The 26,776-nt window shown below is 43.3% G+C and overlaps 3 protein-coding genes across 3 annotated transcripts; 1 reads left to right on the forward strand and 2 right to left on the reverse strand.

The window, feature by feature from the left end:
• Positions 1-628: 628 nt before the first annotated feature.
• LOC308135279 (purine nucleoside phosphorylase-like) lies at positions 629-8,419 on the forward strand. Its single transcript, XM_080503179.1, has 6 exons — positions 629-727; positions 3,789-3,958; positions 4,194-4,297; positions 5,097-5,272; positions 6,068-6,258; positions 7,569-8,419. Exons 1-6 carry the CDS (start codon positions 699-701, stop codon positions 7,784-7,786), a joined length of 888 nt encoding a protein of 295 aa, XP_080359305.1. The 5' UTR covers positions 629-698; the 3' UTR covers positions 7,787-8,419.
• Positions 8,420-13,042: 4,623 nt separating this feature from the next.
• Positions 13,043-15,539, reverse strand: LOC308135105 (uncharacterized protein; the record flags this gene model as incomplete). Its single annotated transcript, XM_080502979.1, has 3 exons — positions 13,043-14,281; positions 14,364-14,457; positions 15,309-15,539. 3 exons carry the CDS (start codon positions 15,537-15,539, stop codon positions 13,215-13,217), a joined length of 1,392 nt encoding a protein of 463 aa, XP_080359105.1. The 3' UTR covers positions 13,043-13,214.
• A 7,683-nt stretch (positions 15,540-23,222) lies between these two features.
• On the reverse strand, positions 23,223-25,382 carry LOC308135106 (uncharacterized protein). Its single transcript, XM_080502980.1, has 2 exons — positions 25,116-25,382; positions 23,223-24,230 (listed from the first exon to the last, which is right to left on the reverse strand). The coding sequence occupies exons 1-2, from the start codon at positions 25,330-25,332 to the stop codon at positions 23,281-23,283; spliced, it is 1,167 nt and encodes a 388-aa protein (XP_080359106.1). The 5' UTR covers positions 25,333-25,382; the 3' UTR covers positions 23,223-23,280.
• Between the last annotated feature and the right edge of the window lie 1,394 nt (positions 25,383-26,776).

Genomic DNA, 26,776 nt, shown 5'->3' on the forward strand with positions numbered 1-26,776 from the left:
ACAAGAAAATATCTTAATTCACTCATGTGCTCATGCCATCATTATAGGGCAACTTACATGATATTTGAAGTAAATCTTTTTAATAATAAAATATAATAGAATGCTTTTATTGTCATTATACAAGTACAACGAAAGTAATAACCAAAACTTACATTTAATCTAACTTTGGGCATACACGTTTTCTAGTAAACTTTAAATGAATACAGATACAAAATTAATCTTAATATGGCGGTCCAGGTGGCTTATAACCAGGAATGGGTGATATAATTTAGTTGAAAACAGTGACTGAACCACAGTTTCCTTCATCCTTTCCCTCTGTTTCCTTTTTTTTTTTTTTTTTATTAAAAATACACAGATAGTTGATGAACTTGAAATAAAAGGCTTTATAATCTTAAAAACTCTAAAAACCGCATGTTCATCAGGCCAGTTCTTGGCGCGCTCCGGATGCTCGTGAACGCAGCGCTCGTTGTCGGGACAACCAGCGCATCAAAGGCTCATCTGAACAACGCCCGCGCCTCGACCAATCGCGGCCTCTCCTGGACTGTGACGTCAGGGGGTGGCCGCTGTACTGCAACAGCGGGGGTAGGTAAGGGGGGGGGGGGCGTGGGTCTAAAAAGCGCAGCCTCCATCCGGAAACCCAGATAAAGCAGATAGACTCATTAAAATACGCACAAACTCCATTTGGATCTGATCCCAGCATGCTCTCCATGTCCGACTCCGTCTCCGGGTGAGTTCAAGATCTTTTTTTTTTTATTATTTGTTTAATACCAGCAATGACACGGATTAATAAAAAGGCTTAAAAGAATACAACTAAATGTATTTACCGGCATAATCAGACACCTGCAGGAGGACAGCGAGGAGAGTTCATTATTCATTCTCCATCGCTTCTATTCGGAGGGGAAGTGCGCGTGGAGGCTGTTTCACATCGATCTCATAGACCGGTCCACACACACACACACACACACACACACACACACACACGCACACACACGCACACACACACACTTTTGATTGAAGTGATTTTAGTCGCGGGGAAGCGCGTGTTAGGTCACGCGCCCGAAGACGTGTCTCGATTAATCCAGTTCTTGTAAAACGCAGAGTGTGTGCGTTTGTGCGCGTGGAGCCACGGTTTCCCCACTGATGGGACGGAAAAACCCGCATGTGACGTCAAAGTGCACCCGCTGAACCCCCCTCCTCTACCGGTCGCCGGAGGATGATGATTTATTTTGTGGCGACTCGGATATTCACAGTGACTGGCGCTGGCGGTGGTGGTGAGGGGGACGCTTTTATGCGCCACAGCCACGTGTGAGATGTCCGGGAAGGACCCGCAGTGCGTGTGGTCCAGACTCCCTCAGCGCGCTTTTACGCACGTTGGATCAGTGGCGAAACGCACATAGTCAGGCAACGGGTGAAGAAAACTCTCATAGTACGGTGGGAATGCAAAATAAAAAGAACGAGATAATTTATAAATTGCATACAATGATCAAAGTATTCAGACTACAAAAGACACAGAAGATCGTGTAATCTAATTGACAATAGTTATGAATGATGAAGATTTATTGTGTGATGGGCTGGCGACCTGTTCCAAGGTGTGACAGTGAATTGTATTTCAAGTTAGAGTCAGATTACATAGGATTCATTCTGGTCATAAAGTAAGAGGAACTGAACTTCAGTGTTAAAGTAGTTTGGGGGCAAATTGCAGAGAGGCTTGACTGAGCCTTTTGTTGTGTGAAAAGAGAAATATGAGATCAGAGCTTGTGACACTGACATGGTTAAAACCAGTGACATGTGGCGAGGTTCATGTGTGGTGAGGCACTGACTCCTCTGGACTCAGATTTACAATTGTAAGGAGTGAAAAGAGCATCTTATTTCACTATTCATCCAACAGCATCAACTGGTAATGCTTCATATCCATCAGCATTCCTCTTTCAATCACACTGACACAAACACAAACATACACACAGGAACATGTTTGTCATACAAAGAAAGTTTCTTTTATAGAAATGGATAGAGCACCTTTCTTGTGTCCAAGCAATTCATATTTACTGTAAACAAATTAAAGTATAGAGATGTGTGCAGCACAAATTTAATTTTGACCTTCAGTAAAAACTTCTGTTATTTTTCAAACTTTAAATTCTGGTGCTTTAATCAATTTAATAAAGGTTGTCTATCAAAATTATGAGAAAAAATATATAATTTTAGGCCAAAAGTTTAGTTATCACATACTTGATTTTTTTCTACTTATACCAATCCCATTAAAAAATACTCCAAGTCTCTTATGGCCAAAGTTCAGTTCACATATGCCCCCTTGAGGTGAGGCTGGGTATCTACCTGCCTCAGTGGCTTTATTTTCTCTGTGCTTTATTGTACAATCAGCAGGAACAATTCTCCCACACATACATTATAGACATTACACAGACTGTAGAGAGTCATGCTGTATAACAAATATTTCTGTAAAGTTCATATTGGCGATATGCTGAGGAACAGAAACGGGCAGCGTCATGTGACCCAGTTTGTTTTGGCTCACATTGAGACGTGATGCACAGCTCTCCCCTGCCTCACCTGCGATTTTGGCCCTGAATTTGATCACCGAATACTCATATTCAGCGATTTGTACTTAATAAAATGTCAAAAATGTGTAGAGTCGTACTGAAAATGCATCTTTAACACAAATCAGTCAAAAATATTCAGATTTATTTCATGTACGTTTTTTTCTTTTTTTTTCTTATTTTTCCAGCTTAGCAAGTGAGACACTGCCTCACCTGCCACCCCTGACTGCACGTCACTGGTTAAAACTGTAGAGTATATAGACGCTTTCAATTAAATTGTTTGTTTTTCTTTTATATTCAATATCGGAACTCCTGTTTGAATCCAGGTTATGACAGATGTGGTGGGAAAGCTACCGCATGCCAAGTCTAAGGTACAAGTTGTAATCACAGCCGCCCAATAGAAAAATCAACCTTTTATATATCATCCCTATTGCAGGTGTGTTGTTTAATCTTTGGTGAGTGATTAACAGGTATTTATTGCTTCAATAGTCAGTCCTTTGAAATTTTTTTGAAGTAGGATAATGTTGAAGGAGAGTATAGTTCATTTATCCTCAGGGTTGTGTTGTTGAGTTGAGGCCTGACTGATTTATGTTCATTTAAAATTAATATCTAAAGAAAGGGAACAGGTTAGACATGTAGTGGGAATAAAAAAAAGACTTAGGTGAATGTGACCCAAAAGAATATGTACTCGTTGTCAAGGTGTGTTTTAGTCTCATGCTCATTCACCTGACACAATGTTTGCACAATAACACCTAAATCCAGACACCTGACAGGATGTGATGTCGGTTAGTGTAAACATGACTCAAGTCATGGAGGAACCTTCACTCCAGTCAGAGCGAGTGAACAGGAAGCCCACTGACGTACAAATTCCACCCGAGTGATTCAGATATTTCTGGTAATTTCCAGGACTGAATGCTGCACGTCGACCACGTTTGCACACTTCAGACTTTCAGGATGAGCAAACACTGAGCAGACGTTGGGCTCTCACTTCATGTTGGGTTTTTTTTTTTTAACGGTTCTACAAAAACAGGTTGAAAGAGACACATGTTTGGTTTTATTTTCATTAATGACACCTAAAATGACCGACTCTCCCAGCATAGTGGGTTTGTGTGAAACTTTAATGAACGAGAGAGCTGTTTTCCTCTGAGTTTTAATGATCCTGTGTGTTCAAAATACAAGTTGTTCATGTCAATGCATGTGTGACTGAACCGTTTCACACCCCTCCTCTCTCTTTCTCAGCGACAGCTTTGAGGAATGCCGTGCCGCAGCTGACTGGCTGCTGTCCCACACGCAGGTGCGGCCAACAGTGGGCATCGTATGCGGCTCTGGCCTGGGGGGGCTGGCTGAGATGCTCAAGGACCCCCAGGTCTTTAAGTACAGCGACATTCCTAACTTTCCACGAAGTACAGGTATGAACTGCCTGCAGCGGTCTGGGGTGAAAGCACACCTGCTCAGATGTGTTCATGCATGTTTGTGGAAGCTAATAATAATAATGTGTGTGGTGTATATACGTGTGTGTGTGTGTGTGTGTGTGTGTGTGTGTGTGTGTGTGTGTGTGTGTGTGTGTGTGTGTGTGTGTGTGTGTGTGTGTGTGTGTGTGTGTGTGTGTGTGTGTGTGTGTGTGTGTGTGTGTGTGTGTTGCAGTGCATGGGCATGCTGGCCAGCTGGTGTTTGGGACACTAAAAGGGAAGCCATGCATTTGCATGCAGGGCAGATTCCACCTGTACGAGGGCTACCCCATCCAGAAGGTGAGCAGAGTGAAAATGAGCACAAAATGAGATTCATTCACCTCCAGGATGTCTTTAGGTTTAACTACGACCACAAGATTTTTTCTGACGTGTTTAATAACCAAACACAACACTGACTGTGGCGTTGATGTATTCAGTACCTTAATGATAACATGTGAAAATCATCTTATTCTGTGTGGAGTATTTTGTATCGGCCAGTTTTGCTGCTGAGTGAAGAATAAAGTCTAATCTAATCTAGCTGGCCTGTAAGATACAGTATATTTGATTTCCCTTGTGCTACAAGTATGACTGCAAATCTTGTCGTCATCTGTGCTCAGCTTCAGCCCCTGAAATGGATAAACCGCTATTGAAAACAGAATGGATTATCGAGATACACACACACATATGAGAGTCTCTTTGACACCAAGTCGTCCATGAAAAGTTCTAACTGAATGCTAACTAATGGCAGAAGTTTTTTGTTATTGTATGGACAGAATTAAATAAAATGTAATAATATTTGATATTCAAAAAAGTAATTTACAATAAATGAAATGGCTTGAGTCACATTCTTACAATACTCTTTTTATCTAAGGGTAAGACAGGTTTTTTTTCCTTTAATATCATTATGATCAGAGAATGAGGAAGGCCATATATTTAGGAAGGTGTTCATATGAAAACAATTTAGATCTCTAAATGCCTCAGCCAAAAAAACTTTAGACACAGTTCATCCATCAGCGGTTCTCACATCAGGTGCCACCCAGATACTCTGAGTTATTACACTAATACGTGTAAATAAACCACGGGTCCCTGTGGTTTCCAGATCACGCTGCCCATGCGCGTCTTCAAGCTGATGGGCGTAGAAACGGTGTTCCTGACAAATGCAGCTGGAGGCCTCAACCAGGACTACAAAGTCGGGGACGTCATGGTCATCAAGGATCACATTAACATGCCGGGCTTCGCTGGAAACAACCCGCTGGCTGGACCCAACGATGAGAGGTGACTCGAGGCGGCAGGGTGGGGGGTTGGGGGGATCAGAGCACAAATAATAAAGAACACGCTCCTTGAATGACTTCCAGGCTGTTTCAAGAGCAGGTTTGTGCATTCTCACAGTTAGCAACGGAAAATGCTGCAAAACCGGTAGAAAACGGGATTTTTTTTTTTAGTCTTGTTTTGCTTCAAGCCTAACCTTGCCTATTTTTACATTGCTAAAAACCAGTTTCCATCCATCAGTGTTTTATATTCACTTGGAGCTTGAGCTAAAAAAAAAAAACACTACTTGGATCAATTCCCCAAAACAATCCAATAATAGCGAGTCATTGTGTGACTTTTTCAATAAAACAATTGTTGTGTTGTCACAGTGCAGATGACTCAGGCAGTCTCACCCTCTCCTCTACCACACTCGATTGTGGAATCTATGTACATATTTCTGCCTCCTCCTCCTCTTGCCACAGAGCCACAATAAGGATCTGATGTCAGGGTCAACAGAAACGCCTTTTTGTTTGTGCTGGCTACAAGCTGAAGGTGTTACATGACACTTGGTTGCTTGCATTCGATCAGAAACCCTTTAGTCTGAGGGTAAAATCAGCTTTTTTTTTCATACTTATCAAGTGCAGAATCATGTAATTTAGTTAATATTTATGTTCACACAATGAATCTCTCATGGTGATTATCACGATTTTCTCAATGGGACATTACCTAATCTCAGAAACTTGTCTTATTTCAGCATTGAGTGATTTCCAACTTTCCACCCAGGGGAACTGAATCAACACTGACTGTACGTCTTTCTTCCAGGTTTGGCGTCCGCTTTCCCTGCATGTCTGACGCCTACGACCGCGAGCTCCGGCAGCTGGCCCTCGACGTGGCAGCAGAGCTGGGATACTGTGAATTCATGCAGGAGGGGGTGTACTGCGTCCTCGGTGGGCCCTCGTTCGAAACCATCGCAGAGTGTCGCATGCTGCACAGCTTGGGAGCCGACGCTGTTGGTGAGTTTTCGAATCTCAATGATTCCACCTCACACACATAGGTTGGTCTGCACTGCAAATTATTTGGCACTTGCCAAGATTTAAAGTCTTATTTTTAGACATGCTAATTTGGCTTGTTTTTAAAAAATGTACAGTATAATCCTAAATCTAGAATTAAAAAATCATATTTCAGTATTTCTAATCAAATAAAATGTACTTGCAGTAGTTTTAACTGCAGTAGTTTAAGTACCTTTCTTGATATATTTAGTTTTTGCATCTTATGTTTGGGGTACCCTTTTTTGCAGTGTGATTAGAGAAGGAGCCATTAGGCCAGACACTGTAAACAAACACATAAAGCAACTTGCTTTATGAGAAGCACAGGGGAAAGAGTGAGCGAGAAATCACAGGAACACAACCAAACCGACACCCAGCAAAGCAACCCGAACACACAAAAAGATGCCCATTTTATACCCGAGCCACCAGATGAACACAATCACGCACAGGTGAAACACATCAGAGCAGCAGTCAGACATGAGGGCGGGAAGTCCAGTCGTCACAATTTGTAAACAACACAAGAAACTAAATGTCAACCATGACAATGTTGCCTTTAAGGGGATTCCGCTATTCTTAAAGTTCTTGTAACAATCTACAAGATGCATTGAAATGGTATTTTCACCACCAAATTACTCTGAGTCCTTCATTCTGTGAAAACAAAACTGGCACTCCGCTGAGGAGAGAACCGGCACACAACTCCTCTAAAAATCTTTTCTAAATGGTTTAATCAGATTACATAAGCTGCTCCAGGAGGACAAATCTCAATGTACCCAGTAGATAGATGACAGCTAATGATACTGTTGTCAGTTTCCAAGGTTTCTTTCTTGCCAAGAGAGGATTATTTACCAGGGTGCCAAAGTCTTGCTCGTGTTTTTGTTCAATGCAGCATCTCCCAGTTCAGATAATGAGATTTACACTGTCGCCAGTGTGTGGTTGATTTGTATTTTAGTCTGTCTGGTGAGTTAACCTCATAAAATCTGCAGATCAGTATCAGTTGGATCTACACTGTGGCTATAAATAGATTTATTAGAATTATTGCTATATGAACTTAGTTTTGCCAGTACGGGGGGGATACAAGCCGGCGGCGAGCGCTCAAAATTCCCTGCGAAATGTTTCGAGTTAACAATTCATCATTCTTTAAATTCATAAAACATGTGTGTAAATGCAGTGCAACACTGTGCAAGCTGAGTGGATGTAACACGGTATGTGATGACTGCATCGTATGTCGAGGTGTCTCAGCTGGACGTCTGACCGCTGCTCTTTGTGTTTGCTGGCAGGGATGAGCACGGTGCACGAGGTGATCGTTGCGCGACACGCCGGAATGCGCTGCTTCGCCCTGTCGCTGATCAGCAACCGGTCGGTGATGGACTATGACAGCCAGGAGAAGGCCAACCACGAAGAGGTCCTGGAGACGGGCCGGCAGCGGGCCGAGCAGCTGGAGAAGCTGGTGTCCACCATGGTGGCTCGGCTGGAGCACAACAACAACTCCTTCTGAGGGACTTTATCACAGCATCTTTGCAAGAAATCTAAAAAGAGTTGCTTCAGCTTCTACTTGATAAATAAGTACCGACGCAAAATATTTTTTTAAACTAACTGACTGTTACTTTAAATCTGGTCTTATGATCCTGGAAGCTGGACGGCTATTTTTTTTTGTACACTCCTCGATCAGCTTTGTTTACATTTATTGCGGTGTTCAGATGATTTATATTATTCCTGCTGTAGTATATTGTTACCTTTCCAATTGTCTAATGTTTCAGTGAAACGGCGCTGTATTGAAATAACTTTATTTATTAACTCGGCTCTCTCACATTCCCCACTAACAAGTCATAAGTAAGGTTACAACACGCTTAAGGAAAAAAGGGCATTCATCACGACTAATAATTATTCGGAGGAAGAGCTGTATAACGGTGAAATATTTATAAAAGATATATTTAAGTGGTGTTTTTAATTGTTTTAATATAAGGGTAATTGAAGCGTTTAAAGGGACGCTTGTTCCCAAAGTATGTAGATTTGAAGAAAATGTGCTCGCCATGTTTTTATCATTGTGACAACTCATAGATTGGGTGATTGTCGGTCTGTACGCTCAGAGGTACTGCACTAAAAACTGTACGGAACAACTTTTACAATAAACTCCGCAACATGAAAGTGAAGCGTTTGTGTGCTCCAATTCAAACTCCATGTATGTTTGAGTGCATTGGTTGCATGTGCTTCTAAAGCTCTTAACAATCTGCATCCATCATGTCGTAAAATGGTGCTCGTGCCACATTGTCCCGGAAAAAAACCAAAAAAAGTATAATAAAAATCCCACAGACACATTAAATGCTGTCTAATACAGTCTGGAAGGACAATGCCACACACAGACATGCACACAAACTGTTATTTGATCCCTCCCCGGAACTTTACTTTGACTCACATTCCTCTCCTGCAGGCTTTGAGACTCAGCTGTAAATATTTGCTTGCATAACACCCCAACTACTGTCGAAAATGACAGCTGGTCTAAACCAGAAACGTTTATTAAATTGCCAAATAGGATACCCAAAAAAAGACAAATGTGTAAAATTTTCCCCCCTGCTTTGAGTGTTACATGTCTATTTATGTACCTCCCCTCATACCAGTTCCGATCAGGAAAATTCCGATCTCGTTTCCCAAACATTTGTCTCTGTGAGAAACAGCAAAAAAAACAAAACGGTCTGAATCAGGATGGTTGATAGTTTGACTCTCAGCTCACTGTATCGGACATGTTTATCCTCTTATCTCACTCTCAGCTTTCTCTCATAAGATACTTCCCACTACTCTGCGCTGTTCTCATTCTCCTCCCCAAAACAAATCCACTGTCACTTGTCCTCTTCCTTCTTCCACACTGAGAAGAAAAAAAAAAAAAAAGTGTTTTCCATGACGTTGAGCCGCCCACCGTCTGAAGCCTTACAAGGTCATGAGAAATTTTCTTAGTGGTTGGTTGTTTTTTTTTTTTTTACACACACACCGCCGGACCATCTCCCATATTTACCGCCATGGGGGTCAACTCCAGTCTGCTGTGCATCCAAACCCGGAGCCCCACTGTCCCCCCCCCCAGATCCGGGAGCGAGGCAGACCCAGAGCACGGCAGCAGGGGCCAACCCTACCCCAGCGGGGGGAGGGAGGCAGAGGGAGGACCCACCTCCTTAGTGGTTGATTTTGAATGCAGCAACCAGGGGAGTTCCAGGTGTCAGCAGAGAGCACTGATTTAAGCCAAGACTGCAGAGACACACTGGCGCACTAAATGCTTTCACCTCCAGGCTCTGCTGGATGCATTTATGACTCAATACACCACATAAATACTTGCTCCTAGGCCTAATTAGCCTTTCATGCATAGACTGTAAATTATGGTGTTATTATGAGGTTTTTCTGTACATGAAAGCGGCACCCTGTAGTAAAACGTACACATGCTGGTACTTGTTCATCAAAAGCAGACCTTCATTCAGACGAAAAGTTGCAATCTAGTTTTTTCTGGCATGAAATAAGGAACATTAATGAGTTGAAGAAATATAACCTAATTTAAGTTAAAAAAAAAGTCAAAAAATCAATATGTAATTCAAATGACTTGCCCTCATCAATTGCGATGTGATATTTTTCATTTCAAAGCCCGTTTAGAGTCAAAAACCTAAGAAGGTCATAATGGAAGATGGCTATGTGGGACAAATCAAATAAATTATAAAGATTATTCACATGAATTGTAAAAAGCAAGGGCCCTCATAGGGCACCTTGATGAACGCCCTATAAAACAGGACCGGAGGAAAAGGGAAACCCAATATTTCCATTGAGTGTTTTAAAGGCTTCTTGCTAACGTTGTTTCACGGGCTGTTTACAATTCCCGTTTAATATTAAACTCACTTCCTCATGTGCATCAATGATTTACTTTATCACAGGAGTGTCAAGCACATTTAAGTTCAGTGGCCTTATACAGCCAAATTTCATCTTGAGTGAACCAAACCGTTACAATAGTGCCATAATGACCTTTAAATTGAAAATCTTACAATTTATTTGCTGTGGCGCAGAGTTTACATTAAGAAAATGTCCATATTTTCTTCAACTTCAACCAAAAATGACAAAGATTTCGACATAAGGCCAATTTTAATGAAACCATCTGGTGCAAAATAGTGAAATGTCCCAAAAACTTATTTTCTAGCTGTTGTATTATGCATATTTTTACAAACTCACCCTGACAACATTTTTGAAATTCTCCCAATTTGCTCGTTGGTTTGACCGGATTGGAGCCTCGTGAGGGACGGTTTTGGCCCACAGCCCTCATGGTTGACACCCCTGCTCCACCGCCTTCAGCTGATCATCAGAGGAGCCTCTGTGCAAAGTGTGCCGCAAAGCGTTCCAACCAGACAGCCTCTCTTTCACCTTGACTTACAAAACCGAGAGCTGGTGTGTGTGTGTGCGTGCGTGTGTGTGAGGAAGCGCGTCATTTCAACACTCGTGAAAAGGACATACAGTTCCCCAATGGTTTACACATTTTACAACCTGAAAAACCTGTGCACCACCGAGTCGAACAGCGTCCAGGCTGCACCATTTAGACATTCTCAAGGGATTAATATCCATTAAAGAGGAGACCGAGTCTAACCGGCTCTTGCTTTAGTGGAGGTACACAAATCATTTTTGCAACTTGAACTTAAAAATTTTTATGCTGGATACCCAAAAATGATGAAGATACCCAACTGTAACTGATTGGACTCGAAGTGTTAGAAAGTCATGGACCTAGATATTTTGAAAAAGGCAATGTCATGAGTGATCTGTGACGCTCAGCCAGTATATTGTTGAATCTTGTCAGGGGACACAGAAAAAGCTTGGTGGTAGTTACAATGTGCAATTCAGTGGTATCTTATGAAAAGATCACCATTCCAACCCATCATGAGAGGGGTGCACAGCAAGTGTAATCCCAATTTATCAAAAGAAATGATCAGTTACTTATATTCATCATCTGTTGCATATGCATTTCTAAAGAAAACCTGCACCAGTATGTCAAGTAGTTTAGAGATGTTTGAGCCAAAGACGACAGCAAATTGCATCAATTAGCTTTAAGACATTCATTTAGTCATATTTTACTGTTTTAGATAAACATGAAACTCCAAATTATGATATTATCGTTGGAAAATGGTGAAACGCCAAGCCGGGGGCCACAGGGAAGAAGTCGCAATTGGTATTTTTATGACTGTCAAGCCCCTGGAATTTACTGTACAGCCAGGTGGTTATCATTATGTCTTACTACAAAACAGGAACTTCAATGAACCAGCTTCCTCTTTCTGCAGTGGAAAAACTCCACTTCTATGTCTGCCTCTGTAACAGAGGAAAAGATGAGAGACGCTGCCCTCTGGTGCAAATTCTTCTCCCTGAAGGACGACTTGGAACCACAAGGCAGAGATGAATTTAATTCATACTTTAATGGTTTTATATCGTTAAGTCTTTCTTCTTCTCCGGTCTGTCGGACACAAATAGAAGATGAGGGTACTATCAAACTAGTCTCAAAGCCATGCTGTCAGGGGGAGTTTGTAAAAATGTCCATATAAAAATAAATATTTCACTGCATTTTGCACCAAAAGTTTTCACTAAAATTGGATTTATGTTGAGACTGTAGTCATTTGCAGTAGTGATTGTTTGGTTTTGTGAAAATATAGACATTTCTATCATGTATTCTCTGAGCCACAACAAAGAAAATCATTATTTTAATTGTTATTTTATCAGTATGTGCCACTCAAGATGAAATTGAGCCTCTGAACTAAAATGCGTTTGACACTCTTGATATATAAACCATTAAGACTAGAAGCAACACTTGTATCCTTCAGGACGATTTGATTGTATATGTGAATAAACATGTTTTGTTTACAAACATGTTTAAAAACATATTGTTCTCGAAGCAATACAAACTTGAAATTCTCACTACTATTGCCAAAGCAAATGTATCAGAAAATGATGTTTCTGTCAACACAGATCATTTTGCAGAAGTTCTTAACCGCTTCTTCGTACCACCGTTTTTCTCTACTTTCTGACTGTTCAATATCTTTGAAATCTCAGTAATTAGAGACATTAACAGTGTTTTCGTTTTATCTCATGAAAAACACTTTGAGTACCTGAGTTATTGTCAATTTGCGATTGCTCTGTTTTCCCCGTGATGGACCAACGATTCATCCGTAGCGAGCAGCCAATCCATGAAGTGATGTAGAAGATTCAAGTTTCAATCAAAAGTAACAAAAAACAAGTTTTTGTGGGATTTTTTTATATATATATATATATATATATATGAAAAATAATAACAAGCAAAAGTCAAGCAGGATTTGTTTTTTTCTTCTTTTTTTTCCGAACCAATGTTTACATTAAAACATGGACCTGAGAGGTACTTTGATGGAGATGAATGGAAAAAAAACCTCCAGCCACAGTTCAGGGTGAAGTGGTGGGGAGGTAATGGTACTTTGTGCTTCGACGGTTTCAGTACTGAGACGGAGTAAGGCTCGTTTCTACATAGCTCAGACATGACAGCTGATGAGTGACAATCTGGATGGAAGCAGGTTACCGTGAAAGGACAGCTCTTGTTTGAAGACTCCACGTTTTTGTTTTTTGTTTATTTTTTTGTGTGGGATTTTTTGGGGGGATCTCTAGCTTTGGAAGTGTCCCACGAGTACAGACTTGTGTGAATGATGGGCCAACTGAATGTCGCATGTTGATCTTTTGTTTTTGTTGTTTTTTGTTTTTAAAAAGAAGCAAAACATCTTTAAAATCCATCCAGATGGATTTTGCATAGGAAAATATGCATTAATTACAAAGGTCGGCAGCAACGCTTTACCGAGATAAATATCGCAACCAAAGAAAGCTGCCCGTCGGTCGCCGCCGTTTTCATTTGGTTTTTGTCAAGTGTCAAGCGTGTCCCCTCCGCGCGTCTCGGGCCCTCAGCTGTACGTGTGGATGATTCGGTGGCGCTTCAAGTGGTGCATGAGGATGAAGGTCTTTCCACACTGGGAGCAGCTGTACGGCCGCTCCCCGCTGTGCGTGCGCTGGTGGACCCTCAGGCTGCTCTGCTGCGTGAAGCGCTTGCCGCACTGGCCGCAGCCGAACGGCTTCTCGCCCGTGTGCGTGCGGTGGTGGATGCTCAGGTGGGACGAGCACTGGAAGCTCTTCCCGCACACCGTGCACCAGAACGCCCGCTTCCTCTTGTGGCTCTGCTGGTGCAGCTTGTACTGGTGCAGGCGGCTGAACGTCTTCCCGCACTGCGAGCAGGCGTAGCCCCGGGCCACGCCGGAGAAGGGCCGGTGCGGGTTGAGGTGGTGGAAGCTGCTCGGCGTGAAGGCGTTGTGCGAGTGGGTCACCGCCGGCCGGTCGCCGCCGGCGCCGTCGCACTCGGAGTCTTCGTCTGGCTGCCTCGCGTGAGCGACTTGCGAAGGATTCCTCTGCGGGTAAATTTGCCCCTTCATCTTTTCCCGCTGCGAGAGGCCGTCTTGTTGTCTGGACTGAAAGCAGGACGACTGCGGGGCGTCCTTCTGGTAGTCGCTGTTGTAAACGCCGTTGCACAGCCGCTGGGAGGGCGACTGCTGGACGCCCGCCGACTTTGTGGTGTTGGAAACCGCGTTTGCGTCCGAATTGTCTCCGAACGTGTTGGAATACTCCTCCACCACACTGGAAAAGTCCGGGAAACCGCTTTCAATGTCATTACCTTCAATTATGGACGACCACAACTGACTCTCCCGCTCGTCCATGGAGAAGTCGGCGGCGAGCTGAGTCTGTTTGCCCGCGTTGTGCTGGCACCGCTCCTGTCCGAAGGCCAGTCGGCTCTCCTCCTTCTCCATCTTGACTGTGAACTGAAGGCCACTGATGTCGACTGCGTGCTGGGAGGAGCCGAACGAGTCGCCGAAGTCCGAAGCCTTCTGCCTCGACGCCTCCGACCGGGACAGCTGCTGGTTCTCGTCAAACTGCTGGCTCTCGGGAGCACCGGCGGGATTCGGATATGGCACAGCGGGGCCTGCGAGCGAGCGAGAGGCGTCAGCAGACTGAAGGCCGGTGGACGGAAGTCAAACCGTGGAAAGACGAGTTCTTTAACTCACCAATTGTTCCAGAAGGTTCGCTGATCCATAGGGCCTCATCGGGACTCTCTTCTTTAATTGAGAAGGAAACAGTGGCATCTTCGATTTCTGGGAACTAGATAAAAAAAATAAAATAAAGATATTTACTTTGAGGAGCAAAATATCAGGTCTGGGACACGACCCCTCACCGTGACAATCTCCTTGCAAAAACATGCATTTGTGGTCAATTAGTGACTTTAAATGTCCTGTAATGTGTTATTGTGATGGAGCCAAGTGGTTTATGTTAGTTCTGGAGTTTGCATGTTCTCCCCATGTATGTGTGGGTTTCTTTCCGACAGTCCATAAACATACATGTGAGGTTAATTAGTGACCCTAAATGTGAGTGGACTTGTACCCTGCTTCCGCCCATAGTTTTGCTGGGATTGGCTCCAGAGCAACGCGACCGTGAACAGAATAATAGAAGACGGAGATATGAACCTTAAGGACTGCACTTTTTCCAATTCTGGATAAACTGGGATTACAGCTATTCTGAGCCTACATAGATATTTTTCCTTGATTATATTCTCTATTTAATAATTTTGAGTGATATATGTATATACAATCCAGAAGGGCGAATGAGAAGAAATTTAAATTCTACTGTGTGTCTTGTATGTACAGTAGAATTAACAATAAAGCTCACTTCGACTTGCCTTTGTCTTCCTTCACCTGAAACCATCCAGAATTGTATAAAGCTGGTATAAACATTTGGACGGTGGAAGATCATCATGTACTATAATGTAGTTGTTGTAAGTTTCACTGCTGGGTGAAGAGACACAGACCTTCATATCTCCTGCAGGATGTGGACAGCCGCTGCCTCCACCACTTCCTCGATCCATGTAGTTTCCTAAATAAAACATAGAGAGATCAATGATGATTTTTTTTTTTTTTTCTGTGCAGTTTAAAGCCTGGGCAGGGTGGTGGTGTTACCACACAGAGGACATAAAGCAGCATCTCACCCAGCTGCAGCTGAGCGCTTCTCCTCTCCATCATCAGCAGCTTCCTCTTCAGCATCTCGTTCTCGCTCTGCTTGCGGGAGATTTCCAGATGCAGAAACGCACATTTGTCATCGACCAGCTTGGAGATCTCTGCCACGGCTGCCTTCACCAGGACCTCCATGATGGAGGATAACTGTGTCTGGAAGGGGATGCACGTCGCCATGTTGACTCATACAGGAGAAGGGAAACACATAAAAGCTCCTTTTGACTGGATAGTTCCAAAAGAAAGGCGAGAGGAACCGACGCAGTGTGTGCGGGGGGGAAAAAAGAGGGTTTACATCCCTGCGTGTTTTCTAGCTAGCTGAGCCTTTCTTCCGTATGGCGGAGGCTTTTACCGTAAATACGGAAGCAGAGGCGCAGCGAGAATTCAGCCGCCGCGGTACAGACGCTCCAATAATAATACTAATAATAATAATAATTATTATTATTATTTAAATCTATCGGTTATTATTATTAATATTATTATTACCTTCAGCTTCCATCAGTTTAACATTTGCGGAAAATCTTTCAATAAAAAAATATTTAAAATTCCAAGAACAAACATAGCAAGTGAAGCCATTTGTACTCAGATATTAGCTGTTACTTTATTTTTTTAACTATTTCAATACTTTATAATATAGATGAAAAAATTCATTAAAATAACCGAAGTCATTAATATTTTATTAGTAGTAATAGAAGTCGTATTTGTAGTTGTATATTATTAATATTAATTATTAACTGATTTTATGTATTTCTTTGTAAACAGTGAATTGACTGAATGTTGCTCTATAACATAAATTTGCCTTGCATCAGCATCATCAGTAGTAGAAGTTTTTAATATGACTAATAGTAATATCATCATTAGTAGCAGTAGCAGGGGTAGTCGTGAGTAAAACATCTGATATTGTGAAATATTGTAATATTTCTCATGAAATGAACATTGAACTCACCACAATTCTAGACCCATCCCTCACTAATGTGAGTTTATTCCATTTAAAAAAATACATATTAAAAAAAAAACAATTTTTATTGTATTCATCTTTTCAAACATAATGCAAAATACAATAATAACAGTGAACTGTGCTACACTGACTGTGGCTATCAGATTGACAGTAAAACTTGTAAAGTAATACATCTGAATGAAAAATAAGGGGAGGAAATAATTCTATCTCACAGTTTTGAACGGCACCATGGGAAAACTTTCCCATGAGAAAAATGTAGGCACTCACACTGGATCGGATCGAATTACAAGGCAAGAAACACAAAGCTTTCTTCTCAGAATCTTAATTGACTCTTCAAGTGTACAGGAGAGAGACAGTGAGCAGTGTGATTAAGAGTGCTTCATTGACTTAACAGGGTGGAGGTTTTAGTTTTACAGTTGTCCACACTGGAAATAAACTGATTTATTAACCGTCATCAAACTAAAACAGCATTTACTAACTTGTAAATGCTTATAAAATAAATATCAGTAATTTAACTTTTGACAGTTTTGTGTCCAAAGGCATCCCTGAGGGACTATGTTTGAAATCTTGGCATGATACAGAAATGACAACTTACCAGCCTTTATAAAAAAACTAAACAAAACAATATGTGTTCCCCAGCAGCTCTGGGTCTATTCTTAGGTATATTACAGGATTATGTTCATTCAGTCTTCAACATTATTGTTCATCATATTTCTTTTGAATTTGAAACAGCCTTTGCATTAAACTCAAAGTATTGTCCCTAAAACAGTAATGCTATGTGATTTGTCTGCATAAGCACAATAATGACAATCCATTCAAATCGGACTATGTGATGGTGATCGAGTGCCGTTTAAAACGACACTCCACATATTTGGTTTCTCATTGTATTAGTTGTGTGACAAACACTCGTGTTCACAGTCCCTGCCAATAACACTCAATCATTCTGAACAAAATAACTTTTTAATTCCCCCCCAAAGTGGCAAATGGAGCAGATTCAAGTAGCAGGAAAACATTTCATTCTTGAGAACTTAAAAGTCAGACCGATTCATAATTTCTATGGAAAATAAGAAAGAAAAAAATACACCTAACCAATACTGCAAATTAAATAAATATTACATAACATAATATCTTCATATCTACTGTGGAAATAGTGTTGAAAGATCATTTGTCCTGCTCTGGATGGTACAAATGGTTTTTGTGGACGTGCAGTTTAAGGTGCAGCTTCAGGATGCCCATTTGATTGAAAGTCTTTCCACAGATCTCGCAGCTGAGCGACTGCTCTGCCACTTTCTCGCAATGGTGCCTTTGGAACATATCGAAGCTCACAAAGCTTTGGCCGCAGTTGGCACAGATGAAACTGTTGTGCATGTCGGTGTCACAGTTGCCCTGCTGGTCGCCGGTCTCGGTTAAATTAAAGCTGAAGATGTCTCCGTGCTGAGTCCTGTCACCCAGGGCGCCGTAATCGTCCACGGCCGCTACGTGGAGGACGTTCTGTGCGTGTGGCTCCGCTGCCAGATTCATGTCGGAGGAGCTCGGCTGCATCCCCATGACGGAATACTGATCCTGTTCCTTGACGTCCACGAAAGTCAGATCTTTGGTGGGCGACATGTATCCCAGCTGCTCATTAGGATGATATTTGACGTCTTGTAGAAGCACGCAGACGGGTTGTTCAGGGACGCCGTTACTCTTCTCAGTCCCGGACGTCCACAGCTGGCTTTGGATGGCTGCTCCCCCGCTGGCCTCCGCGCCCGCCTGAGTCTGAAAAGCCTCCTTTGGTTCCAGTTTGACCAGCACCGCTTCTTCCGGGATCGTTTCGCGGTACGAATGGCCCGGTAACTGCTCCTCTAACGCCGTCAGTCGGGTGGCCGGTGCCGCCAGGGGGTCCAGCTGCTTATTATCGGGTATCGTAAACATCATGTGGTGCGTCTCCAGGACATCTGTGGATTCACCTTGTGAGAGGAAAGGAAAAGCGTATCAAAAGAGAGTATTCACTTCTTTCAGTAAACACACGATGAAGCATGAAACTCTTCTATGCAACTTTATCTTCAACTCAAGATCACAGTCTTTGCATGTTTTGAACATTGGGGAAATAAACTCGGGCTGTTTGATAGACTATAATAATATGATTTACAATAAACAAAAACACATTAGTAGATGTTAATATCTTCTCTTGGGATTTCTTCTTCCAGAACATTGAAGCTGCATCAGGGTTTATATTTTATATTTTGTGTGCTTCTGTATTTGTCTCTGTTACCTCTGCCTGGTGGCCACCAGATATAATTTGATTTTCCACGTTTTTCTTTTCATTTTCCTTGCTTGTTTTTGTTTTTTTCTTCCTACATGATGCTCTGTATGCCCTCTCTCTCTCGACACACATAAACATCGACCTCATGGACTGACATCAGAGGCTTCATCTGAATGACTAAATATGTTGACAAAGCAGAATTAATCCATCGAAACCAAATGTATGGTGGTTCAGTCAGTCGTTTGCAATGCTGATTATTGTGACAACAAGCAGATTTTAATTCTTTGCGTTCGGTCATTGAACCTCGGTTTGCCTCTCACCGTTTCTGTGCGTCTTCATGTGGCTCTTGAGGCTGCTCTTCTGGTTGAAGCACTTCCCGCAGATGTGGCAGCCGTACGGCTTCTCACCTGTGTGGATTCGTAAATGTCTCTCCAGGTGGCCGGCCCGCTCGAACACCTTGCTGCAATACGAGCAAACGAAGCATTTCTTTGGTTTGATCCTGGGAAAGGACCAACTTCTCTGTTGGGGGTGATTCAGCGAGGACTCTCCGATGCCGCACAGGTTCGCTTCGCTTGGCATCATCAGAGTGTCCGGCGGTCTGTAAGGCGTCTGTGGGATCACGTTGTTTTTCAGTTCCCCGTACGGCTTTCCAGGGAAAGAGAAAGTGCTGCAGGATGCCTCGACTGGCGGCGGGAGCAACGGAGTGATCCCAGGATACGACGTCCGACTTTGGAGAAAGTCTGCGCCACTCAGCTCCGGGTTGTTCTGTAATCTGGACATCCACTGCTGGTTGTCCCGCTGGAATGCCGAGAAGTTCTCGCCCAGGTTGCCGGCTGCTTCCCTTGTCTGCTCATTTCCTCCGTGGAACACTGGTTGTGTTATATTTTCCTCGTCGGGCTCGGACTTTATCTGCACGGGTGATGGGAGGGAGTCTTCCTTCTTTGGTGGAACAGCGTCATCGGCTTTGGCCTCGGATTTGGCCTCAGCTTGAGCCTGGCTCTCCTGCGCCGGGAGATCTGTGCTGATGTGAGGATTCACCTCGGGGATCTGCTTGTGTTCGGGCCGGGACTGATTCTGTCTTGTGTGAATATTCATGTGCTCCTTGAGGGTCGACTTCTGATTGAAGCGCTTCTCGCAGATCTCGCAGCGGTAAGGCTTTTCGCCCGTGTGGATTCGTTTGTGCCTCTCGAGGTGTCCGATGCGCTCGAAATATTTGCCGCAGTACGGACAGAAGAAGCCCTTCTTGAAGATGAGCCTCTTCGCCGTCCTCCTCCGCACCATGTTACGATGCACGCTGTAGCCCAGCAGCCCTCGGCTGAAGGGACCCTGCTGGGGCCCGCCGGCGCTGCCGCCGGAAACGCTCAGCCCATTCGCCAGCGAGGACTCGGGGACACATGATAGCGGGCTCTCCCCGAGATTCAAGTAGTCCATGTTGCTGCCCCCAGTGTCATTCGTCGCTGCCCATTGGCCTCCCTCATACAGAGTCAGACCGCCGCCGAATTTGCCGGGCGACCTCGGGGTCTCCTTGCTTCCTCCTTCAGCAGGTTCACATTTCACCTGCCCGGCGCTGCTGCTCTCCTCAGGAGGCACCTTCTCCAACAAGTTCCTCTCATCACCTGTGCAACTCGGAATTTCTGTGGAAACACAATACAGTTGTGAAATTGTAAGTCATTTCTGACTAACTGTTGGAAGTTCTCACATTCTGATTCAGTTCTGTGTTTTATATCAATCGTCATGTTAATATAAATTCATATAAATTAATGTTATTGTCAAGACTTGGTAATTAGCATTTATCTGGGGATTTTTGGTTTTGCATATTTACATCCAGCAAAGCATCATTGTTGACAAAGCATATATGCCAGTTATTAAAAATGCATATTGGTGAGTGTTTGCTTTGTATGCTGGTTTGACTTAACATGTTAGGACATTTTTGTTATGATAACTTTGTGGTCCATTTGTTTGATTATTATTGTTTCTTGTTGTAGGGCCACATACAGAAACAAACCCAAACACCCACATGCAATCTGCCTGTACCTCCCCCGGCCACCGTAAGTAAAGTTGTAACATGGTAGTCCTGAGAGTCATTTCTATTTCCTGACTGACATTTGTTGTTCTTGAATTCTGTGATTTTCTGCTTCTGCAAAAACTGCTATGCAAGAATTAGGGAATAAAATTTATGAATTAATCACAATTTATTCTAGTTTTCTTTCAAATTATGTCATGTTGTATTTAGAGAGTTCATCTTTTCAACCATGTATATTATGCATATTGATATTGCAATAATAAATGTGTATAGAGTGTGTGAAATACTTTTTTGTGATATTAAGCCATTTACAGTAAGAATTCTGCCTTAATTTCACAAACCATATTTGAATACAATGGCTACAATTGACAGGTCAATCACTGAAATGCACCAAAAGGTGCTTTAAAGTCAGTAACTAACCTAAATCACATATCTTTGGACAGTGAAAAGGGAGGAAATCCATGCATGCACATGCAGAACTTTCAAACTGGACACAGTAAGGTGATCAAGCCAGAGTAGCTGACCAAAGACTAGCTTGTGCAGGATTTTAGACAGAAAATGAGGAAAGAAATTCTATCTCTGGCCTTGTTACTGATGGAAAACATATGCTAGGAGATGCTGTCTGTGCACCTTGATGCCATTTATCTGATTAATATTGTTTACTTCTTTATTTTCTTTTTCTTGGTTAAGCTGCTGAACTGGGTGGACTGGTTGGTATTAATGGGAAATATTACATTATTTGCAACACTTTGCACATTCACTGAATGCACTTTATAGATGAAGTCCTGCAGCTTTCGGAAATCAAAGCATCTGAAAGGTGCTCTGCTGCTGGAGGATTAATCCCAACCTGGCAACACAGACGTCGTTCTCCTCATGTGTGCGTCAGAGATGCCATGGAAAGCACCATTTAATCCTACAATAATCCCTCTAGGAAAACGCTATTGCTTTATGCAAACATCTGAGTCCTCCGTCAGTGTATGAATGAGGATGAGACCTGTGTGTTCAGAGCTTGTTGCCGTGTTAACAGGGCGGATCTGCAGTGTTTTGGTGTAGTTTTGAGGAGTGTTTTGACTCACCGTCCCTCCCGTGCTGTGGTCGCAGGCTCCCCACGTGCTGCGTCGCCCGCAGCTCTTCGTGAAGCACCTCGATGTTGCCCTTCAGCTTCTTGATCTCGTTGTCCCGCTGACACATTTCCAGCCGTAACACCACCATGCCATCCTCCACGACCTGGGCGATCTCGGCCACGGCTGCCTTGGACAGGGCATCAATCACGGAGGCGATCTGGGCTCGCAGGGCGACGGCGCTCAACATGGTCGCAAGGCTGGGGGTGTCGAAGCAGTCGACGGGGCTCCAGCCCCCGGGGAGCGGCACGAAACTGATCCGTCGGGCCGCGGGCTGCACCCCCGATGCGGCCAGGTGTTTCAGCTGGGTGGTGTTATCAACACTCAGCCAGCAGCAGCTAAATGATGCAGACCGCGAGGTCAACCTCGGTATAAACGAACACACCTGGGCGCTGTTCATACAAGAGCTGTTTTTTTTCAAAAGGACAAACGTTACACATTGATTGTGTTTTGGCTGTTCGGGATGTTTCCGTGTCAACAGGAAGACGCAACTTTCTGAATCAAGGAGTACCGTGCATGCGCAGTACGCCCACAGTCTCTAAACCTATGCGCTTGCGCAACACGACTGTTCTGGCTTCATCACGAAAACACAAAGAACAGCGTCATCTTGCGGCCTGGCATGAGAATTACAGCGTCTTCAACATTTCTCAACCCTGAACATCGACGTTGGCATAATAGCACACTTAAATGTCTACAAATATATTTAAATAAAGTTGAAAAAGAGACACATCTTCATTATTACACAAAAAAATCCCCAAGAGTACAAGAGTAGCCTTAATAGTTTAGTTCAACTGGGGGAAAGCTAATCATCCATCTATATCGCATTTTTTTTTTTTTTTTGGGGGGGGGGGGGGTAAAGTACTCACAGGAGAGTTTTCCAAAGTCCATTTAGAATGACTAATTTGCCTAAACTGCATGTTTTTTTTTGGGAGGTGGGACATAGGTATGGAAGGAAACTGCAGAAAAGACACATGGAGAACATGCACATTTCAAATAGACCATCCTTCAGTTCTCTTGTTTCTGTCTGCCCAATGTAAGCTGTCAAGATTATAAAAAGTCATCAAGAACAAGGGAGCATGTTTATTGGTTTATTATATATATAAAAAAGACAATGCAAGATTCTTTCTCCATCAACAAACAATTCATTGGGAAATCTCCAGTGCATAAAGTGCACTGCAAAATAAATACAGAGACTGGAAGTGGACTGCAGCTCGTCTGCACAAAACAAGAAGCAGCAGGCACACAATAATGGGGAAAGTGTAGTTAGAGAGCATGAGCAAACCGACTATGTATACATTAAATAATCAAAACATGTAATTTTTATTAGCCACTTTATGGTTTTAGCAAAATATTCCTTTTTCATCATGTATACTCTGCACCACAACAAAGAAATTTTTTAAAATTTGAAGGTCTTTTGGGCACTATTTTACCGGTCCATCCCACTCAAGATTAAATTGGGACGCATGTGTCCTCTGAAATAAAATGTGTTTGACACCCCTGCTTCAGAGCAACGTGATCAAACAATATTTTCCATCAACAAGTTCAATGACTACAAGTGGAAAATCAATCGATATCTAATACCCCTGCAGGTGAATCTCCTGGTGTATTTTGAGGTTTCCCTGCACGGTGAAGCTCTTCCCACACTGCTTGCAGCTGTACGGCTTGGTGCCGCTGTGGAACCGCTCGTGTCTCAGGCAATTGTCCTGCCTGGAAAACATCTTGCCGCAGATCTTGCAGCTGAATGGCCTCTCCCCCGTGTGCACGCTCTGGTGCGTCTTCAGCCGCGTCTTCTGCGTGAAGGACTTCCCGCACTCCAGGCACCGGAAGGGTTTGACAGCCTGGTGGGAGGCCTTGTGTTCCTCCAGCTGAGACAAGCGGAGGAAACCCTTGTTGCACACAGAGCACAGAAAGAGTTTGTGACTGGATCGCCACACGCTTGTCGGCCTTTTCGCCCGCAGGTTGTTCCTGTGATGGCGGTAATCCTCGGTGTGAAAACTCAGTCTCTGTGCAGGAGGCATCGCTGGCGACGGGCCAGCCTGCTGCAACACAGACTGCAGGCACTTGTCCGGACTGAAGTGAGGATGCGAAACGTGTCTGAAAGGTTCATTTTGAGCCGACTCCGATGTGACGCTTTTCATGCACGGAGAGGAACTTCCCATTTCTAATTTGACAGGCACACTTAAGCAGTCGGCGATGATCTCCTGCGCTGTAATGGCCTGAGGGTCGAAGGAGCTGTCCGCGTTACCGGGAGCAGGGTACTGCCCGGCGTGAGAGGGGAACATCTGAACGTGCTGCGGCATCGCGGCCGAGGCAGCCCAGAGCGAGTCCTCCTGCTGGGCCGCTCCGAAGTCTGCCGTCACCGCGCAGTCTTTATTGGTTTCCATGGCGGCAACTTCGTCCGCCGGCTCGGGTTTTACCACCAGCCGGATGTTGACGCTCTCGTTTGATCCGTCCGGAGGCGGCCAGAGCGGATCAGCACTTCTGTGTTCGAAGTACATGGTGTTTGTCTCCTGGTCTACTTTTTCTGCAAAAGAAAGGAAAAAGAAACAGACAGAAGTCGTCAACACTGTTTACTGCTGGTTGGTTTCAAGCCTGAGAAGAAGGAGTTGCATATAACTTAAATTTATACATGGACCCACATCTGAACTGTAATGATGAAAGTATTTGATTTTTTTTAATCGTCAAAAAACTAACTAACTCACGTTGAAAGTCAGTGTTAAAGTATTTCTACTGGTTCAAAGAGGCAAGTGGATTACTTTTGTGAATGACTGATTTACACTGAGACTGATCCATGTGTGCTCATAAAAATCAGTTAATGTTCATCCCCAGACCAAAGAACACAGTTGATAGTCAATTATTATCACATACCAGCAGTGACTCAATTTACGGTTTTGTGAGAAATCGGGGACACAGAACTGCTTTGCACTCAGTCACCGAGGGCACATACTGCAATGTTCAGATGATATAAAAGGGCAGTGCTCTTCTGTACATGCTCTTATGACTGTAATCACATGCTGTGCATGATTCAGCAGTGAAATTTCATATATTGTTTGCATAAATCAGCCGATTTACAAGAGGAAACATGGTAGTCCCGGTGGCTCTGACTGTAATAAAAGACTGATTGCAGCTGTTAAAGAAGCTTTACCAAAACTACTTTATCTGAGTGGAAAAGTGCAAACAGTCCCAGTATTTGACTGAAGTGAAGATCCCAATTATCTATGGCTGCTGGAGTGACAGACACAGATTCCTTTATGAAAATGAGGTTATTGGATTCCGCTGGAGAAATGTCCTGAACAGATTCAAACCCGGTATTGTGTTAGTGTGAGGTGAGAGTGCTCACCACTCCTCTACTGTATCCCAAACACCCTGACCCTCAGTGTTGTTGGCTGGGCTTCCCGCTGGTCCTCACCTTTCTGCAGGATCTCGTCCTGAGCTTTGCAGAGTTCCTCCTCCACCATCTTCAGACTCCTCCTGAGCTCCTGGATCTCGCCGTCCCTCCGACAGATCTCCTTCCTCAGCACCAGCCCGCCATCCTCCACCAGCTTGGTGATTTCGACCACCGCGGCTTTTGCCAGCACGTCCATGATGGCAGCGAGATGCGAGCCGAAGGAGCCCGGGAAAGACATCCTGAGTCCGGTCAAACACTCCACGATCCGCCGCTGCTGGTGGCTCTGCGGCTCCGCGACGGTTTGTTTTAGAGTCACTTCTGTTAAAAGTCTTCTCTTAACGCTGTCATCCCAGCCAGGCCTTCTTCTTTGTGAAAAGCGATCATCTGAGCATAAACAACCTGCCTGGAAAAATTAAGCTTGACAAAACGGAAGTGACGTTGGGCCGTAAAACTCCTAATAAGCAGGAAACAAGATTTCTGTTGTAAACATCCGCCCATGAGCAAAAACAGCTACAACCATAATTCTACTCGCGAGTGCTGTGCTTTAATTGATCTTTTTCTTATTTTTGACTGGAAAGGGACCCAACTGCTCTGGCTTTTTTATTCGTTCGCTCCTTCCTCATTCGTTCGCTCCCTCCGTCCGCTAATTACACATTCATTACTTTTGATATGTTTCTTAATGCTTCACATTCTATATTTTAATTCAAATAGCATTAGTTGATCTTCGGTACTGAGCTCTCCAACCAAGAGTTTGTTTGTTTGTCTCTTGGTTAACAAGTATGTAGCATAAAACAATGTGACGTTTATTTATTTGTTTGTTTGTTTGTTTGTTTGTGTGGGTGCCACTTTGTCTGTCTGCCTGTCTGTCTGTCCTATCTATCTATTTGCATTGCAATACTTGTCCCTAATAATTTTCACGAGTGCTTTCCTTATTACTGATGAAGTAAAACATTACGAGGATGGATTAATAGTACTTAATCATTTAATATAAAAAAATCCTTTAATTGTGGAATACATTGGATTTTTACAGTGATTATAACTTAAGTGGTTTGTTTTACTAATTTCAAAAGTCACAATTTAATGAATTGACAACAATTGAGGCCCAAGAAATCTAAGAACCATCGAGTTTGTAAAATGTTGCATATAAAATTATGTTTTATGAAAGCAAGTAAGGAGCTTGTCAATTTGCTATCATCATAAAGGTTATTTTGAAGATGAATGGAGACTGTAAAATGGCGACCTTTGAAGATCGGATTGTGGCTGGAAGAATAAGAAATCTGGAGATGAAGACATTAATACATTTTTGACGGATGCAGGTTGTTATTCTTTACATGCACATCATGAAGTGACCTGAAGGGATGGAAACCGTAGGAATGACCGGTTTTATTTTGTCCGGAGAGCGTCCAAAAAACGTCAGCACAACATGTAAATAGGCAGTTTATTTATTGAGCACACTGAACACTGCCCTTTGCATACAGGGCAAAGAGGCAGAGAGCCCATTTTTGTGTGCACATCTCAGCTGACCTCACCTTAACGACAAACATCTCCCACCGAGTGAAGTAAAGCCAAAAGAGATTATCCAAGCTTCTGTTGGTCAGTCAGAGGGTCTTCTGATCAGCTCCTCCATTGTGAGGCAGTGGACGACATGATGGACCTGTAGCATCCAAACAAGACCTTTGCTA

Source organism: Blennius ocellaris (genome assembly GCF_963422515.1).
Source record: "Blennius ocellaris genome assembly, chromosome: 10".
Classification (NCBI taxonomy): domain Eukaryota; kingdom Metazoa; phylum Chordata; class Actinopteri; order Blenniiformes; family Blenniidae; genus Blennius; species Blennius ocellaris.